At 43.3% G+C, this 20,780-nt stretch overlaps 1 protein-coding gene across 5 annotated transcripts in view; it reads right to left on the bottom strand.

The window, feature by feature from the left end:
* RNF17 (ring finger protein 17) overlaps positions 1-20,780 on the bottom strand; it is a 211,164-nt gene that overhangs the window by 63,414 nt on the left and 126,970 nt on the right. For all 5 annotated transcript variants that reach the window (XM_045018061.1, XM_045018034.1, XM_045018044.1 and 2 more), the window contains 4 exons: positions 18,235-18,353; positions 17,344-17,434; positions 5,952-6,067; positions 873-1,180 (listed from right to left, as the gene is read on the bottom strand). In XM_045018061.1, coding sequence (XP_044873996.1) covers positions 873-1,180; positions 5,952-6,067; positions 17,344-17,434; positions 18,235-18,353 — 634 coding nt within the window. The remainder of the gene's footprint in view (positions 1-872; positions 1,181-5,951; positions 6,068-17,343; positions 17,435-18,234; positions 18,354-20,780) is intronic.

The following is a 20,780-nucleotide window of genomic DNA, read 5'->3' on the forward strand; positions in this document are numbered from 1 at the left end:
GAAAGAGTTCCAGAGGAAGTAGAAATGACATTTTAGAGACTTACTTGACACTAATGGTTTTCCCAAAAAGTCCCTGAATTGTTTTACATACAAGTCATACTAACTATTGCAACAGAAACACAGAATCCTCAAATCTGGTCTGAGGGATTATCAATTTTACTTTACTTTATAAAATCTGTATTTCTAATTTTGTAATCTGCAAACATGATCTTTAATAACTGAACAAAAAATCTTTATTAAGACTACCAAGTGGTTAATTTTTTTGTAGCAGACAAAGTGTTATCTGGACACTGGGCAGATTAAAATGGATTTCTAATACGCAATCGACTAGTATTAATTAGAAATACGGAAGATACTGAGTCAATTAGACTGGAATTTTCAAAGGGACCTAAAAGATTTAAGCATCTAACTCCTACTGAAAGTCATTGACATTTGGGCATATAACTACTTAAGGCTGAGATTTGCAAAGAGGCCTAAAACTTTAAGATGCATTTTCACCTGATATTCAAGATGCAGTGTTACAAAGTTAATTTCTTTTCCCAAATGCAGCTACTACTCTATGTCTGTCCAATAGCACATATAAAGCACTCAAAGACTACTGTGAAGAGGGCAGTAAAAATCAGAAATGGAAATGTGTCTTTTGTAGAGGGTGTCATCTTCTGGGTTTTGTGTGTGTGTGATGATTTTTTTTTAAAGCCACAAGGACTTAACTTACAAATGACCTGTCCACAGATAACAGATGGTCAAAAGGAACTTGTCACATCCAAAGAATGGCACCTTCAATGACCATGTACGCTCTAATACTGCTGTCCTAGCTCAGCATTAGCAACTGAACCATAAAAACATGAATTTACTGCAATTCAGAATCTTACCTAAAGATTTGGGCACCATATAAATAGTTCCATCATCTCCAATACAGTTTATTATAGCCTTTAATTCTTTCATGTCAGGTATAATTGGAGGTTTATATGCTCCATCCATTCTTGACTTAAGCACTAGTTTCTTTGACTCATGTTCTTTAGGTTCATTAACAGAAAGAGTAACCTGTTTCTCTGGCACTAAACACTGTGGTGTACATTCAGTTTCTGGAATCGGCTCATTTAAGCATGGACTCTCTTGCTTCAAAGGAACTTCAAGAGGTTTCTCAGGATCTGCATCACTTATATCAATTTCATGAGTTCTATCAGATACAACACAAAATATATCAAAAGATGAAAACTCCAAAGCATGAAAGAGTAAGATAATCTAAAGAAAAAGAAAAATGATCTAAGTTTGAAATTATAACTATTCATTTTAACAAAACAGGTATCAAAATATACTTACTCCATCAGCATAAGTAACTGCAATGTACATTAGACTGTGATCCTGATAATATGTTCTATCACATGTAAATTTAAAATGCTAATTGTCTATAAAGGGGGAATTCTGCACTGAAAAATAAAAAAAATCTGTGCATATTTTTAAATTCTGCAAAATTCTGCGTATTTTATTTTCAAAACAACACAATATAATCACACCAGTTTCAATTATTATGGTAGTTTGTTTAAAAAAATACCTGTCCACAAGTATGGCTGTAACAATACAGACAATGAAAAAGATTCAGAAAATGTTTTTTGACAAATAAAGTCCTTACTAGGCATATTAATACAGATAAAAATCAATAATTTAAAAAAAATAAAATAAAATTGATTTTTAATTTAAATAGATTTTTAATTTAAATCAGGTTTTTTAAATTAAGATACATTATAGCTCAAAGATCTCTCATCATGGAATAGGGATTATAAATTCTAATCCTATAGTATGAGACAATATATTCATGCAATGTTTAAGAAAAGTTTTGTAAATGAGTTCCAATAGTTCATGGATTAGGGATCCAATTTTATGGGGTTCCAGGGGATTCTGTATAGATTTAGGTTAATCTTTCTATCTACCCAATGAGACTCTGTGCTCAGTCTAGAAGATACCAGCAGAGATGCTTAGTTTTGCAGTTCTCAAACTGTGGATTTGTGTCTCCAGAGATAACATGCTTGTTAACAGCAAAAATGTTGATGGATGGATGGATAGATGGGAGAAGTAACAGATTTCAACCCTATTCTCCCTCTGCAAATTTGTGTACACAGAGTCAATCCCTTTCCCTTACCTCTCTCTAAAAGTGCAAAGTTTCAAGAAGTTCAATCAATAGAAGATAGTTGGGGATGGAATAGATCTGGACAAGTAGAAGTCTTGAGATAGATGTGAGAAAGGAGGGACAGGCAGTAGAAACAAAAAAGTGAAACTGTTTGAGCAGCATATTCCAAAAGTCTTGAGGTCTTTCTGAGTGTAGCCTTCATTGATTTGAGATCTACCATACCATTCTCTCACTAGAAGGGAAAACCTATAATGGCAGCAGGCTGTAAAAGAGACTCAGTTTGGAAACATTTTAATGAAGTTCCTCTACCTGTGGGTAAGACAGGCATGTGTGCAAAATGCAAACAATGCAAAACAGAAATGCTAGTGTTCCTTCTCAGGAGAAAGCTGCATTGAAGATGATGAAAGGAATATGTCTGAACATGCGGGATCTTCAGGTTGGTAAACTTTTTTATTTCATACTTCTTTCTTAAGGACTGCCTGTCTTCCTTCTGGACTATTTTTGAATTCTCATGTTTGAGCAAAAAAGAAAGATAGTACCATAGAGTAAAACTATCATTTTAGATGCAGGTGTGATAAAACCTAAATATCATGTATATCACAGAGCCACAGTATATCACCTGTAGCAAAAAGAAAAAAATCCACCATCCAGAAACAACCATAGATAAGTTTGTGATAAGAACCAGCAGATTATAAAAAGAGGTAACTGATGAAAAAATTGCCCGGTTTGTTTATGCAACCACTCTCCTTTCCGTATGATTGAGAACCCACACTTCATTAACATGGTTCAGTCATTAAGACCAGAATACAGTCCACCCAACTGAGCTGATGTCACAGGCAAATTACTGGATAAAGTGTATGAAAGAGAAATTGAGCAGAGTGCAAAAGATCTAGAGGGTGAAATCGTTAACCCGAGTCATGATGGGTGGAGCAATGGCCACAATGATCTTGTTTTATGTCCTTGTGTGACAACAGAAGAAGGGAGTGTCTTCCTTACAGAAACACTTGATACATCAGGAAATGCACACAGAGCAGAATACTTACAAGTAGCAGCAGCAAAAGCTATAACAAACTGTGAAAAAAATTCAAATGTCTAGTACGCAGCATGGTCACAGACAATGCTGCAAATGTATCCAAGATGAGAAGAAATTTAGAAGATAGTCCCAAACTAATAACATACGGTTGCAGTGCTCATTTGATGAACCTCCTAGCCAAAGACTTCAGTGGTTCCAGAAATAAAGGCTAATGTTGTTGAAATTGCAAAATACTTCTGTAACAACCACTTTGTAGCAGCTGCTCTGAAAAAAAGTGGGAGGAACCAAGATGTGCGATGGAACTCAGTAGTGGACTGTTTTGATCACTACAGCAAGAACTGGCCTAATCTGATGAACAATATTGTGAAAAATAGATGGCACTGTCACAGCCAAAGTTCTCAACATTGGGCTTAAGTAAAATGTTGAACACGCGCTGAGTAACCTGAAGCCTATTTCTGTAGCCTTGAACAAAATGCAGGGAAATAGCTGTTTTATTGCTGATGCTGATGAAAATTGGAAGGAACTGAGTGAGATCTTAAAAAGAGAAATAGTCAATGACAGAGTTAAATTATAAGCATTAAAAAAACAAATGGGACAAGCACTATCTCCAGCTCATTTTCTTGCAAATATTCTCAATACGCAGTACCAGGGTCAAACCTTAACTGCTGCTGGAGAGGAGATGGCTATGACATGGACATTCAGCAATCATCACTCCATAATGCCAACTAGAATCAACTTCAGAGCTAAGGGTGAACCATTCAAGAAATATATGTTTGCTAATGATGTTCTATAGAAAGCCACACCAGCGAACTGGTGGAAGTCACTTAAGCACTTGGATTCAGAGACTGTTGAAGTGATAATCTCACTTTTAACAGCAGTTGCTTCTTCTTCTGGTGTAGAAATAATATTTTCTTCCTTTGGACTAATTCATTCCAAATTGAGAAATCGTTCTGGGAATCGTTCTGGGATTGAGAAATCGTTCTGAAAAAGCAGGAAAGGCTTGTTTTTCTTTTCCAGATTATGAACAAACAGGAAAATGAAGATGAAGATGACTGAGTTAGCTTCAGAAGCCAATATTTTAAGTTTCTCATGTTGACCTGGCTGACAGTCTATTTAATTTTTTTTAATATTTCATTTAACTATTTGTTAAAAATAATTTTAACAGAAACAGCTCCAATTTAAAAAAAAACTTGAATGTTTAACTAAGTTCAAAAATTCATATGCTTGTTTTGTTAAAATATATGTTTGTTGTTGAAGAAAAAAATCCAGAATACATAACATTGTTGTTTTAGTTAAATAAAACAATTTAAATGTCTGTCTGGCAATGTTCTCCTTCTAAGAGCATGGCAAGAAAATCCTCCAAATATTAATGATTAACCTGTTGAACTGGAGAGAGTTCACCTCCCAATGACTTCATAAATATCTGATTCATTTAGTAAATGAAATAACCAATCATTCATTTTCTGATATAGCTGTAAAACTAATTTGAAAAGTTTTCAAAATAAATCACTTAAAAAATTTATAGTGTGTACCTTCTAAAAATGAAACCTACATCTATCTCTGAGTTGTGAAGAACACGTATTAAGGTTACAACAACCAACAAGAATTCACTTTTATGTAGAAATCCATGATTAAATACAGTCTTCCTGACTAGTGATTTAAATCAAATCCACCCTGACAGAGTAATAATTAAACTACAATACAGAACTGTATTTCCCACACCACTCAGAAGCAGTGCAAAGGCTTGGGGGAGTGAGAGGGTAATGGAGGAACTGAGGGAGAAGGAAGTAACTGCTGGGAAGGAGCCTGGATGTGAACTTGGATGGTTGTTGGGTCTGGGTGACAGAAGTATGGAACAGACTTTTTTGGAGGGGTGGGGAGGGATTGTTAGGGAGCCTCCCTCATGCAGACCCTGATTGACCCCTAGCCTCTCCCACTCAGTCGCGCACATCTGTGCCTGTCCCCACTCCCTCTATTCCCATGGGTCTCTGCAGCCTCCTACCCCATCCCCATGTGACCCTGCAGCCCCACTTCACCGTTCCCAGGCTCAACACTATCATCCCACTAGCTCCTGAGCTCGCACCCCAGTCTATCCCCCCACTCCCCAACTAGCCATTCTGAACCCGAGTCTGATCCCCCCAGCAGCCCCATGTACCCATTCTGTCCTAACCTGGCTCTGCGGCAGGGTGCTGTGATGAACTCCTGGGGGAATTCTGCAATACTAGGTACACACAGAATTTCCCCTCCCCCGCACAGAAAATACATTTCTGCCCCAGAAGTGATGCAGTTCTGTCTTTTTCCCACAAGAGGCCGCTGTGGTGCCAGAACAGCCGACTGCATTCATGCTGCCAGCTGTTCTGGTGCCACAGTGGCCTCTGGTGGGCAAAAGGCAGAATTGCAGCACTTCTGCAATAGCTCAGTGGTTTGAGCATTGGCCTGCTAAACCCAGGGTTGTGAGTTCAGTCCTTGGAGGCGGCCACTTAGGGATCTGGGGCAAAAATTGGTCCTGCTAGTGAAGGCAGGGGGCTGGACTCAATGACCTTTCAAGGTCCCTTCCAGTTCTAGGAGATTGGTATATCTCCAATTATTACCTTCTTGGGCAGAAATATATTTTCAGCTGAAAAAAATTCTGCTGGACACATGAATTCTGTGCATTTGCAGAATTCCCTCAGGAATAGTTTTTGTTTTACTTACAACAGTAACACTAATGCCAATCTGTATATGTCAACTTTGGAAGTAACCTAACAGAGAAGATCTGAAATAATGTAATATTAAAAAGAATATCCATACCTTTTGTTTCTGAAAGCCAGGCCCTTTTTAACAAGATATTCAGAAATATCAATAAGCTGTCCTGCTTCATCATTGCAAAAAATTTTCACAGGTAGTGGTTCAGATCCATCGTTTTCCTGAAAGGAATTTAAAATATGGATGTTACTTATTGTAACTGGAAGTTGTTTGAGATCTCTTGTCCCTATCTGTATTCCACACAAGGTAACTATGAGCACCAATATTTGGAAATGCTTAATAGCAGCATCCGTTGACCCGTACATGCTCCGTAGATCTCTTTGTGCTCCCAACTCAAGGTATTAGAGTCAGCGTGGGTCAATACCTCTCCATTTCTTCCTTTTACCACAATCCCATGGGATCTGAAGCAGAGGGGATGGAGAACAGGTAGTGGAATACAGATAGGGACCTCACAACTCAAAGAACTTCCAGTTACAGTAAATAACTTCCATTTCTTCTTTGAATGATAGTCCCTATAAGTATTCCAAATGTGAGTGATTGTCAAGCAGTGCTCAGATTGGCAGTGGGCGTGAGAAAGTTGGTAGCAAAGATGTCTGCAGTACTGCAGATTTCACCATTGCATCCGCAGTTGAGGCATGAACTAAAGCATAACTTCTTGTGAATGTATAGATCGGGGTGGGCAAACTTTTTGACCTGAGGGCCACATCTGGGAATAGAAATTGTATGGCGGGCCATGAATGCTCACAAAATTGGGGTTGGGGTGTGGGCTCTGGTTGGTGCCAGAGATGATGAGTTCAGGGTGCAGGAGAGGGCTCCGGGCTAGGGAGTGGGGTGCGGGATGAGGGCTCCGGCTGGGGGTGCGGGCTCTAGGGTGGAGCTGGGGATGAGGGGTTTGGGGTACAGGAGGGTGTTCTGGGCTGGGACCAAGGGGTTCAGAGGGTGGGAGGAGGATCAGGGCTGGGGCAGAGATTTAGAGGGCAGTAAGGGGTGCAGGCTCTGGCTGTGGGCTCTGGTGTGGGGCTAGGGATGAAGGATTTGGGGTGTGGGAGGGTGCTCCAGGCTGGGATCAAGTGGTTTGGAGGACAGGAGGGGGATCAGGGCTGGGGCAAGGGGTTGGGGCATGGGGAGAGCCCCAGGAGTGCAGGGTCCGGGCGGCGCTTACCTCTAGCGGCTCCTGGAAGCAGCAGCATGTCCCTGCTCTGGCTCCATGGCTTCTGGGAGCCATGTGGAGCATCCCTTGACCCTGTGCCCCGGCTGGAGTGCCAGAGCGTGGCAAGCCCCACACCCCGCTCCCCAGCGGGAGCTTGAGGGCAAGCTTAAAACAGCTCGTGGGCTGGATCTGGCCCGCAGGCCGTAGTATGCCCACCCCTGGTGTAGATGGAACTCCAGGTGTCTGCCTTGCAAATGCCCTACAGCGGAACGTCATATAGGGATGCTGTGATTGCATGGAGTGAGATCTCGCCGTTGTGGCGATAAAAAGTCTCTGATTTCCTAATGGGTTTGGTTCTTTGTATGTAGAATGTCAGAGCACGCCAGAAATCTAGAGTGTGAAGTCCCTTGTCTTCAGCAGAAGCGGCGGGGGGGTTGGGGGGGGGTTGGGACAAATACAATTAAGTGTATACTTTGTTTCTGAATTCCACATCAATCAATCTTGGGGAAAAACTTGGGGTATTCTCGAAGAGAAACCTCTTCTTTGTGGAAAATGGTTTAAGGGGAGTCCACCATGATGGCTCCAAGCTCGCTGACTCTCCTGATTGAAGTGATATTCACTAAGAATCATGAACAGGTGGGTCATGGAACACTTCAGCATGGGTTTGAAAGGGGGACCTGTGAGCATCAACAGGATGAAATTAAAGGTCCTACTGAGGTGTAGGTTTGATCACTAGGGGGAAGGTACTGATTAGGTCTTTCATAAACCATACTGAAGCTGGATGAGTAAAGATGGGGAAGGCACTAATTGCTGCGAGGTGTACTTGCAACAGACTAATAGAGATCTTAGGACTTCAGGCACAGGAGATAGTCCAGGACAACCGAGATCCTTGTGGTGGCTGAAGAATGTTGGTGGAGTTGTGCCCAGACCAAAACAGCATCTCCATTTGACCAGATAGCAGGTTCTAGAAAAATCTTTTCTACTTTTGTTAAGGACAGTCTGAACAGGGGCCAGGCATGAGCATTCTATTTCCAAAGCCCATTCAAACACCAGGTGGAGAGAGCCCAGACAGGGATGCTTCATCCCCCCCAACCACCATCCTGGGTTAGGAAGTCTGAGAAAGGGTGGATCCTAATTGAAGAGCAGGCCAACATTGTTAGACGTTCTGTGAACCAGAATTGTCTGGCTCTGTCACGACTAAGGCTGCGAGTCTGTCATGGAAGTCACAGATTACATGACTTTCCAGGACCGCTGTGACTTCTGCAGAGGCCAGTGTGATGGGCCTGGGGCTGCCCGAGCAGCTCGGGTAGCCTCTAGGCCAGCCACACTGGCCACTGCTGGGGCAGTCTTGGGCCACCGCACCACCCCCAGCAGCAGGAGTTTGGGTGTGGGGGGCTCAGGGCTGTTGCAGAGGGTTGGGGGGGGGAGTGGGAGGTGGTGAGGGCTCTGGGTGGCGCTTACCTCGAGGGGCTCCCCAGAAGTGGCAACATGTCCCTCAGCTCCTATGCAGAGTTGTGACCATATGGCTCTGCACTCTGCCTGCTTGCATGTGCCACCCCCACAGCTCCCACTGGCCACGGCTCCTGGCCAATGGGAGCTGCAGAGACGGCACTCGGGGTGGAGGCAGCGCATGGAGCCCCCTGGCTGCGCCTCCACCCAGGAACCAAGGGACATGTCGCCGCTTCTGGGGAGCTGTGCAGAGCCAGGTAGGGAGCCTTCTACCCCGCCAACTCACCCTCCAGCAGTAGCAGGGGTCCCTGGCCGTGCACTGCCACACACCCCTCCAGAGCACCCAAGATTTAGTCAAGGGTATATAGTACAACTCACGGACAGGTCATGGGCCATGAATTTTTGTCTACTGCCTGTGACCTGTCCATGACTTTTATTAAAAATACCTGTGACTAAAACGTAACCTTGTCATGACATATCTTCCCGACAACCTGTGGAAGTAGGGGAATGGGAAGAAAGGCATATCTCAGGTCACTCATCCAGGATAGCAAGAGAGCATCGCCTTGGGAACCACAACCCATTGTTCCTCTGGAACAATATAAGGGAAGCTTCCTGTTCATTTGGGTTGCAAAAAGGTCCCAGAGCATTGTACTCCATTGTGTAAATATCTTGCTTATGACTGTGTTGTGGACTTCCCACATGTGGTCTGTAGAGAAACTTCTGCTTAGTCTATCTGCAAGGGAGTTGTAAATACTGGGAAGGTAACTGGACTGTATCATGATGCAGTTCCTGATGCATCAGCTCCCGAGTCTGACAGCTCCCCGGCAAAGATGAGCTCTCGCTTCTCCCTGTTTGTTTATATAGACCACGGTGGTAATATTGTCTGACATTAACTGTATATGGAGTGAACATAGCAGCAGAAGGAAGGCCATGCATGCAAGGCGAGCAGCCCTCATTTCCCCAATAGGTTTACGTGTTATCTGGCCTCTCGCAGAGTCCGGGCACCCTGAGCAGCATGGAAGCCCACATGAGTGCCCACTCCAGAAGACAGGCATCTGTCACAATGGTGGCTCTGGAGACGAGAGGGCTAAAGGGAACACCCACTATAACCTTTTCCAGGTATGACCATCAAGCAAGGGAGGCGATAACTATGGTGGGAATGGCCACCTTGCAGTTTATATGGTCCTTGTTCAGTTGATACATTGAGTGGAGTCAAACTTGCAGGCACCGGAAGTCAAGCCTAGAGAAAGGTGTCAGACAGGTGCATGTGGCCTAGCAGTGAAAGGCATCTGTGCATTATGGTTCGTGGTCTGCAGGTAATGCGTGAAATCGGGTTGCCCATTGTACAAAACCTGTCTGTGGTGAAGAATGCTGTCATAGACATGGAGTCCTGCATTGCCCCAATACACTTTATTGTCATACTGAGTGATAAAATGGGCTTTTCTAAAGGGAAAGTGTGTGTGTGTGTGGAGGGGTTCTGAGGGAGGGAAGAGAGAAACTCTTTGGAGTATCCCTGGTGGATAATCTCCAAAACCCAACTCTCTGAAGTGATCCTCCTCCAGATGTGGACAAAGAGTGTGAGACAGCTCCCACAGGTGATGGGGGAAGAGGTGGGTGACATAAGTGGTGATATACAGGTCTCAACAATATGTCAAAAATGGCTGTTGACCAGCAGCTGGGTGTAAGTAGGGGCTGTGGCAGTAGAAGGGGCTGAGAAGCAAGACCTCTGAATACTTGCAAATGCAGCGGGTGATCAGCTGGAAGCTGATAAGGTGCATGAGGAGGGAGTGGCCTTGGTCTATGAGATTGCCTCTGGTCTTTCCTCATGAGGCCTGGAGTATAAATCCCCAGGGAATGCAGTCACTCAAGTCCTTTAATGAATGCAAGGACTTGTCCATTATTTCATTAAAGAGATATGACTCAAAGGGGATGTCCTGGATGGTGTTCTGACCCTTCCTAGGAAATCCTGACAATTGCAGCCAAGAGTCTCTTCTCATGATTAACCCTGTAGCCAGACTTCTGGAAGCCATGTCTCCTGAATCTACTGTGGCCCGGAGAGCTACTTTTGCCACCATCTTTCCCTCAACTAAAAGGGACTGAGAAATTGGGCCCTGTCCCCTGTGGGAAGCTTGTCTATGAAGTCCTCAAGTCTGGAATAGTTGTTAAAATTGTATTTCACTAAGAAACCTTCCCAGGAGATCCAGTCTCTGAGAGCCTTTATCTGTTGGGGTGGCCCTTTGATAAAGTGATCAAGCGCATTCTATAGTTGCCTGTGCCACCAGTGAGTTGGGGGCAGGATGGGAAAACAAAAATTCACTTCCCTTAGCTGAAACAAAATCTCTCTTCTCAGGTCTCTTTGGGGTAGGGACACAGAATCCTGGGAGTGTGTCATCCCACTCTGGCCAGTCCTAGTATGGCCTCATTGATTGGGAGGGCCACCTTATTTGGTCCCTGAGTTTGCAGGATATCTAGGTGTTGGGTGGTCCTGGACCCCCTCTAGAGCAGAGGCTCTCAAACTGGGGGTCACAGAATGTATTCGGGGGAGGGAGAAGCTTTACAAAAAAAAATCTTACTGTGCATATTTTACCCACAACATTGAAAGGGATCTACTTAAATCATGGAGAAATCACATTTTTTGCAGGTTGGTTAGGGCCTAAAGAGCAAATTTCGTGGGTGTGTTCCTACAGTTGTATATTCCAGGTCACCCTTACTTCTGCACTGCTGCTGGCAGCAGCGATGCCTTCAGAGCTGGGTGCCTGGCCAGCAGCCACCACTTTCTGTTCTGCCTTCAGAGTTCTGGCTGTCAGTTGCTGGGGAGTATCCAGCATTATCCGAAGCTGCAATAACTATCTTAATTCCTTTTGCATCTACCTACTTAAGCAAAACAGCCTTTTCTACTCTAGTTTACATCAAAAACAAACAACGATCATGTCTTCAGGTAGAAGGGAATCTCTGGATAGCTCTCTCAAGCATCAAACCCAAGATGGAATCACTCTGTTCCAAAAAACAGGTGCACCCATCACACTAGTAACAGTGTGATGCCAATAAGCAGTTTCTCACTTAAAATTTACATTACTATATATTTAAATGGCTCTGTTTGAATCAATGCCTTACTGTTTTTAATATTTAGTGAGAGTTGCATGTTGATTTTTTTAAAAATCAGTATATGTACTGGGGTGGGGCATAAACTACTACAGACACAAAGAAGGGGAGCACACAATCAAGTAAGTTTGAGAACCACTGGTCTAGTGGAGTCTGGAAGTCACTGACAACTCTTTGCAGTAGCTCCTGAAGCTGGTGATGGTCATCTGGCAGAGATGGCAAGGAAAGAGTGACCACTTCACCTGGGAATGATGAAGAGATGCCCGTTGGAACTGTTGGTATCTCTGGCTCCAAGTCCACCTTCTCCTTGTACACTAACAGATCTGGTTGGCAGGAGGGACAGGAGCATCACAACTCTCAAGAAGGACCTGGATGCCTGCCATAAGGATCTTACTGACTCCAATGAGGGAGGGATCAGCTGGTTGTGGGGGACCACAGGAGAATCAGTACCAGAGGTCCCCAGAGGGTCATACTTGAAGGAATAGAGAGCATGACTCCTTGACTGTCTCTGCAGAGATACTAGAGCAGCTATCCCCACTGACTCATTTGAGACCAAAAACTGCTCCATCAGTAGGAGCGGGGATGTTGGTACTGAAGCACTCCTACCAGATGGGATATCCTGGGATACCAATGTAGACTCCTCCCCTCCAGAGTAATAAAATTCCTCTGAAGAGCCAGGCCGGATAGAAGTGGAGACTGTGAACAAAGGAGGACTATATCCTCCAGTGGTAAGTCTCCATACACCATGATGTCTGAGGGGTTCAGGCAGTCAAGCCAGATGGACTGGGTGCATCTACAGCAGCTCAATGGTCTTCACATGAACAAGGTGGTACCAACGATGGGCCTGGACCAGCGCATGTAGGATGATCTGGCGAACGTCTGTCCTTATGCTTCAATACCAATGTGATTGATGGAACCGGCAGATCTTTCTTTTTACGTGCTTTGTCCTCCAACTTGGAGGCCTTTAGCAGAGCTGGTTTGTTAGGTTTTGATCATGTCTCACTCAACCTGTACAGGCTCGGGGAGAAAGCAAGTCTCTTATGCACAGTCCTTGATGGAGCGGGGGGAAAGATGTCTGTCTTTATACCTATCAGATTACTCTCTACTCTCTCATGCGAAATTCTGGATGATAAGTCCTTGGGCTTAGGCACTAGCAACTCCGCTCCCAAGCACATGTTTGAAAGGGCTCTGCTGGTTAGCTGAAGCCGATGTACAGGGGATCTCCCTGCCTCGGATCAGAAAGGGGCTTCATGGCTTTCTCAGGCGAAGCTTCTGGAGTTCTTGAGTTCTGGGTGAGAAAGAGCAACAGACACTGCACTTTGCAGAGATATGCACCTCACCCAAACAGTAGAGGCAGTGCTGATATTAGTCATTGATGGAGAAGTAGGGAGGGCAAGAGATGCAATTCTTGAATCCCGGGTCTCTGGGCATTGTCCTGGATCCAGGGAGGGTTCCTCAATCAGGGAAAAAGAAAACTCTCTATACTAACTATATTATGAACTTTAACTATTAAGCTAAGAAATATAACCATTTACAAATCTCTTTACAGGTCGTACAAAGAGTTGAAGGAGGACAATTCCGACTCAGGTTGCGCGGTGGTAAGGAGGAACTGGAGAGGCATCGACCTGCACTGACTCTTATACCCTCGGTCGGGAGCATGAGGAGATCTATGGCTCAGAGTGCAGACAAGTTGACAGTGCTTTGAAGAATTTCCGGACTCAGGTGCATGGCACACGTGCATACCCTATGTATGGAATACACATAGGGACCATCGCTCGAAGACGAATGTTTGTTATGCAACACACATCCAATTAAAACCTTACATTTTCTTAAATACTTCCTTTTTTCAGTTTTAACTCTTTACACGTCATATTAGCAGTCTGCCTAACCCTATCGCAACCATTCATGACTTCATATCTTGCTCTCTTCAGCTCCTGGCTGTCACAGAGACAAAGACATGGATCCGTTCTGACACTGCCTCTTGCAGCTGTCATCTCATAGGGAGGCCACTCATACTCTCCACCCTGGCTCAGACCAGGATGTGGATGTTGGACTTCCCCTCTTCCATTCCTGCTGCTTCCAATCCCTCCTTTTTCTCCCCTTCCCACCTCTTTCTCCTCTTTTGAGTAGCACTGCATCCGACTCTTCCTTCCTACCCGACTCCATGTTGCTGTCATCTACCATCCATCCAACTAGTTCCCATTAGTCTTCCCCTCAGATTTTGACTCCTGGCTCTCTCTCCACCACTCCTCCCATAGTCATCCTTGGTCATCTTAACTACCATATCGACAATCCATCTGAGCCCTTAGCTGCATGTTTCTTTGCCCACACTTCATTTGACCTGCAGCCCTGATTCAACTCGCTGACTCATGAAAACAGCCATTCACCTGACATGGTCTTCACCAATCACTGCTTTTTCTCTCTCTGAGCCTTCTGTTGCTGAGTTCCCCCTCCCTGATCATCACTTGGTCTATCAGCACACCCATCAGCCTCCCTCCCCCTACAGCCTGTCACTAGACCTTTTGATGACTTCTTGTCTGCACTCAGCCCTTTCTTTCCTGAATATGGTTGCTGATTCCCTCCACTGCTCATGATACTGTACTGCTGAATCATTAGCTTCCTCCCATCCTGGCTAACCCCTAGCCCAGTACACTACCAACACTGCTCCTGTTCTCATGCTGTAGAGCATCTCTGGTGGAAATCCTAAGACTTTGCTGACGTCTTCAGTTACATATTTGTTCTTTCCTTTTTCCGTTCTGCTGTCTTCCTAGCTAAACAATTCTACTTCTCCAATTTAATTGATTCCCACGCCCACAATCCCAGACACCTTTTTACCACCTTTGACTCATCCTCAACCTTCTCTCCCCCCAGTTCTCTGTCTGCACAGGATCACACCAATTTTTTCTAAGAGAAAAATGACAGAATACACTGTGACGTTCCCCCTTCTCAACCCTCTCCTCCTCCTCCTCAGTCACACACAAATTTATCTTCAGCTCTCTTCCTTTAACCTCTCTACTTGCCCCAGTGACCCCATCCCATCTCCTGATCTCCCTCATTCTCATCCCCATCCCTTACTCTTCTCCTTACCCTCTCACTCTCCTCTGGCTCTTTTCCCTCACAGTACGAACATATTTTAGTCCCTCCCATCTTAAAAAAATCCTTGACCCCACCTACCTCTCCAACTACCACCCCATCTACCTTTCATTTCTAAGCTCATTGAATGTGCTGTTTATAATTTGCTGTCTGGAGTTCCTCTCTTCTGATTCCATCCTAGATGCTTTCCAATTCAGTTTCTGCTTCTTGTACTCAACTGAAACTGATCTTACAATCTCTAATGACCTCTTCTTAGCAAAATCTCAGAAGCAGTATTCCATCCTCATTCTCCATGACTGGTCAGCTTCTTTCACCACAGTTGACCAGGCACCTCTTCTTGAAATCTTTTCCTCCCTTGGCTTCCATGACTGTCCTCTCCTGGCTTTCCTATTACCTCTTTAATCATTCCTTCAGCCTGGCCTTTGGAAGATCCTCCTCATCCCTCTACCAATAAACTTTCTGCGGCTGTTCCACAGGGCTCTATACTTGGTCCCTTTCTCTTTTTCCTCTACACATTATGTCTTGATAAATTGGTTTGCAGGGGAAAATACCATCTCTACATTGACAGCTCACAGCTCTACTTATTTCAAAACTGTCTCCTTGGCCTGTCTCTGACATCTCAAGCGCAACATGACTAAAAATAGAGGTCTTAATCTTTTTCCTCCCAGCTTCCCTGCTACCTCCTTTCTTGATCACTGCTTGTCACTCAGGTAACCAACCTGGATGTCATCTTCAAGTTGGACCTCACCATAGGTCCTCATATCCAGGCTATGTATTTAACTCTTGCAGATTCTTTCTGAATAACATCTCTTAGAAATGGACTTTCCTATCCACCCACACAGCTAAAACTCTTGTTCGGGCTCTCATATTTTTGTGTCTTGATTATTGCAATATCCTTTTCTCTGGGCTTGACAAATGCAAACTTGTCCCACTCATATCCATTCAAAATGCTGCAAAGATCATTTTCTTAGCCTTTTGCTTTAACCATCTCACCCTCCTCCTTGCACCCATCCAATGGCGCCTCCTTCTCAATCATATCACATAAGCTACTTGTTTTCACTTCCAAGGCCCTTTATGACCTATCCACACTCTACCCATCATCTCTCATTCAGTAACCAAAGATAAACTCCCATTAGCTCATGATGCCAGATACCAGTGTCCACTTGTTACATTTTCAAACAAGCACCTTTGTGCTTTTTCCCATGCTGCCCCTCACTCAACTCCCCATGAACATCCACAAAACCACTCATTGTTTTCCTTCAAATCACTCTCTAAAACTCTTTTGCTGAGATGCGTACAAAATATTTGACAACTGTTAGGTTGCTGGCGTGCCGAGCCTACTGTCTATCATTCTTCCCAATATTATCTCATTGTTTCCTTGTACTCTCCCATCTGTCTGTACCCATCTGCTGTCTCATCTCAGACTTGGATTATAAACTCTTTTGTTCTGCTTATACAGTGCTCAGAACTATGGGATCCAGGGCTCCAAGGCACTACAGTAATACAAGTATTGCTATTCCTAATAATAGCAAACAAAATATATTCTTGGCCTCTATTGCTACCTGGGCTTTCCAAAGCAGGCAATGATCCTGCAACATGATCTTCAAGTTGCAAACCTGAGTTAAGTAAACTCACTCAGAGGCCTGATAAAATGTTTACTGTCTAATCTGGTTGCTTCTGCAACCTACAAGTATAATCTTTGTTTTAATCTGATAAATGACTATACAACCTAGAGCTCTTCAACAGCCTCTCTTTTAGGTCAGAGATTGGGAAAGCTGATCAACAGCTATGTTGACAACTGTATTTCATTCACATTCTAAAAGCACTATAGCCCACACCAGCTCACTAGCTCTGCATTAAACTTGTATATATGACAGGCAGGAGGGGTTACAGAGTAGAACCCTGCCTTTCTCCAAAGCAAAGATTATTTGGATAGACTATCAGATACACATTACTACTCTCTGGTTTCTCTCAGAAGAATGGAACTACTCAAGGGAAACTCTATCATGCCTGTGTCTGCAGATGTATCAGTGATCTCAAAGGCTTAAACAAGAAGTAACCCAAAATATTTGCATTACATCCACTGCTAGTAACGGTCAAGCACCAACATAATATCCATGCCATATTCAGATCTAAAACCTGCTGTCAAATGTAAAGGAAATCTCAAACTCAAATATTGCCACAGTGTCCTTGCTACAATTTGATAACAGTCTTTACTAAAATTGGATAGGGCCATAATTCTTGAGACTGTCAGCTTCAGAAAATGTTATGCCATTGCTAAGGAGCTAATACAGCCTTAAGAGAACTGTATATTTTGTATTCCCAGATATATGTATTAACGGTCACTAGCAGACCAAACATACATATCCCAGTTTGACTAGATGATCTAGAAAGGACAGAGGTTCAAACTTCAAGATACGTCCTGAAATAGCAGCTTCAGTGAGCAACAACAAACAAAACTCAAGTAGAAATGACAGCACATTTGTCTCCACCAGGTATGTTTCTGCAATCACAGACTGATAATCTGTGCAAATTTTAACTAGCATGTTTGATTAATGAAAATGTTATATGTTTAAATAACTAAAAAGGGGCAAACAAGCCCAGGCAGGAATGTTATGTATATTTCTTATTTTGATTAAAGACCTGTATGATGATGTTTGCTACAGCTCCAGTGAGGTAATAGGAGATACAATCACACGCTGTTGCTGTCCACTGCTTGCTCCCACCAGCTGGCCTAAAGTGGAACAAATGAAAATCTGTTTTAGTAAAACAGGGAATATGATTTTAATAAAGGTCGTCAAGGCTTGCATATAAAAAAAAACCAAAACCAAAAACTACCCACTAGCAAGACTGAAAAACTATCAAACCGCCCTAAGAAAAAAAATTATCCCATACAGTCAACTAAAAAGGAAGAGAAACAATAGTACCAGCTGCTCCAGGATCAAAAAGCATTGTTAGATTTTAAAGAGGAACACACTAAAGTAGATTAAGATGGTCTAAAAAAAAAAAAAAAGAAATTTTGCAATATTTTATTAGGAAATGCACTTCAGAAATCTGTTAGAGACAGCTATATTAATGCAAGGTTAGATTTCCCCTCATTATTACAGGACACATTAGTTGAAATGTATCCGGATAGCTTACTCACTTGGGTAATGGGTGTTTGGCCTTCTCTCCCAATTCCTACAGCCTATAAGAGAAGAATCCTTCTGTCCCCCACCAACAGACCAGGAAAGGAAAGCCAAAATCCTCCCCTCATATTTCCAAAAGATCCAGTTACCAAGTTGCCTAGGAAGACCAAACTTTAAGTACAGATAAGAAGCAAGGCAGGGGAGCCAAGAAAACAAAGCATCTGTTCCCCCTGCCCTGTCCTGCAGTATGTCCAAAACAAAGAACCTTTCCATCCACATCACAGTTTATGCTTTACTTGTATATGATCTGACACTGAAAAATACTTCATTAAAAAATTACAATGGCCCTCCTACTATCTTACTATGTATCTTACAGTGTTATTCCAATATACAAGGAATAAATTACCTTATATCTACCAGGGAGCATGCCAGTGCTAGTGTCCTAATTGGCTTCAGCTTTTCATCAAGTTTTCTTAAACAAATGATGTTCACTATTTCTTTAGTACCAAAATCATACAACACTACCTGTGAAAGATAAAAGATCTGAAAAAAGTTCTGAAAAAAAACCCATGACATTCTCAACATAAACAGGATATATCCTCTTCTAAAACAAATGACATACTATATGTACAATAAAAATATGTAAATAAACTACAAGGAGTTTAAATACGTAAGTGAACAAAAGTCAGAAAGGAAATCCAGACAATGGTTTTAAGAGAATATTAAGTATTTTCAAATATGAAAATAGGATGTATATGTAAGCTAAGAAGTCTGCTTGTCAAGAACTATTTTGTTTAAATATATGTAGTTCCATCACATGTAATTTGCTCTGTACTAGACCCGTGCTTCCCCAAATATCCATTTTTTGAAGATGCTGTAAGTCTATACATTCATCAGACAATCATAAATGCCAGACCTTATCTTCAAGGAGAGTTCCCATCTGCTCAGGTTTTACTAGAGATCTGACTAGTCTGATCCTCAAGTTTTTAAGGATAGCTTTGTTTCCCTCCATCCCCATTGAAGAGGCTGGCCTGGGCCACTGAATGCAGCAACTCCTGTATTGTAGGTCTGTTATACTATCAAGAGAGTCAGTGATCTGAGTGTCAATGATAAATACTCATCTTTCACTGCCTTATTTTAGCTCTTGTGTACAATAAAGTTTTGCCTGTTTAATTATGCTGGCATAGTTAAAATGCCTAGTTCCCTACTCCAGTGCAGATGCAATTATACTGGTATTAATTATTCTAGTATGGGAAGTTCCTATCAGCCTCCTTTACACCAGAGTAACTGTCTACACTAGGGCTTTTACCAGGAAAGCTATGTTAGAAAAAAATTACACCCCCAATAACTCAGCATAGACCAGCCCTTAAAGAGATATGAGTGTGATGAAACAAGCATCAACACAGAATCATAGAAGATTAGGGTTGGAAGAGACCTCAGGAGGTAATCTAGTCCAAACCCCTGCTCAAAGCAGGACCAACACCAACTAAATCATCCCACCCAAGGCTTTGTCAAGCTAGGCCTTAAAAACCTTTAAGGATGGAGATTCCACCACCTCCCTAGGTAACCCATTCTAGTGCTTCACCACCCTCCTAGTGAAACAGTGTTTCCTAATATCCAACCTAGACCTCCCCCACTGCAACTTGAGACCACTGCTTCTTGTTCTGTCAATCTGCCACCACTGAAAACAGCCTACCTCCATTCTCTTTGGAACACCCCTTCAGGTAGTTGAAGGCTGCAACCAAATCCCCAGCCCCCCTCCACTCTTCTCTTCTAAAGACTAAACAAGCAAGTTTCTTAGCCTCTCCTCATATGTCATGTGTCCCAGCCCCCTGATCATTTTCACTGCCCTCCGGTGGACTCTCTCCAATTTGTGTAGTGGGGGGCCCAAAACTGGACACAATACTCTAGATGGGGCCTCACCAGTGCCAAATAGAGGGGAATAATCACTTCCCTCGATCTGCTGGCGAGGCTCCTACTAATGCAGCCCAATATGCCATTACCCTTCTTGACAACAAGGGCACACTGACTCATATCCAGCTTCTCGTCCACTGTAACCCCTAGGTCCTTTTCTGCAGAACTGCTTCCTAGCCATTCGGTCCCTAGTCTGTAACAATGAATGGGATTCTTCCGTCTTAAGTGCAGGACTCTGCACTTGTCCTTGCTGAACCTCATCAGATTGCTTTTGACCCAATCCTGCCATTTGTCTAGGTCACTCTGGACCCTATCCCTACCCTCTAGCATATCTACCTCTCCCCATGACTTAGTGTCATCCGCGAACTTGCTGAGGGTGCAAACTATCCATCATCCAGAACATTAATAAAGATGTTGAACAAAACTGGCCCCAAGACCGACCCCTGGGGCACTCCGCTTGATATCGGCTGCCAATTAGACATCGAGCCGTTGATCAATACCCGTTAGCCCGACAATTTAGCCAGCTTTCTATCTACCTTATAGTCCATTCATTCAATCTATACTTTTTTAACTTGCTAGCAAGAATATTGTGGGGGACCGTATCAAAAGCTTTGCTAAAGTCAAGATATATCACGTCCACTTCTTTCACCATATCCACAGAGCCAGTTATCTTATCATAGAAGGCAATCAGGTTGGTCAGGCATGACTTGCCCTTGGTGTATTCATGTTGACTGTTCCTGATCACCTTCCTCTCCTCCTAGTGCTTTAAAATGGTTTCCTTGAGGACCTGCTCCATGCTGACGATGAATTCTACTTGATAAGAATCCAAAGCAGTGTGGACCGACGCATGTTCATTTTCATTATCTGAGTCAGATGCCACCAGCACAAGGTTGATTTTCTTTTTTGGTGGTTCGGGTTCTGTAGTTTCTGCATTGGAGTGTTGCGCTTTTAAGACTTCTGAAAGCATGCTCTACACCTCATGCCACTCAGATTTTGGAAGGCACTTCAGATTCTTAAACCTTGGGTCGAGTGCTGTCT

The sequence above is a fragment of the Mauremys mutica genome, chromosome 1 (assembly GCF_020497125.1).
Source record: "Mauremys mutica isolate MM-2020 ecotype Southern chromosome 1, ASM2049712v1, whole genome shotgun sequence".
Lineage (NCBI taxonomy): Eukaryota > Metazoa > Chordata > Testudines > Geoemydidae > Mauremys > Mauremys mutica.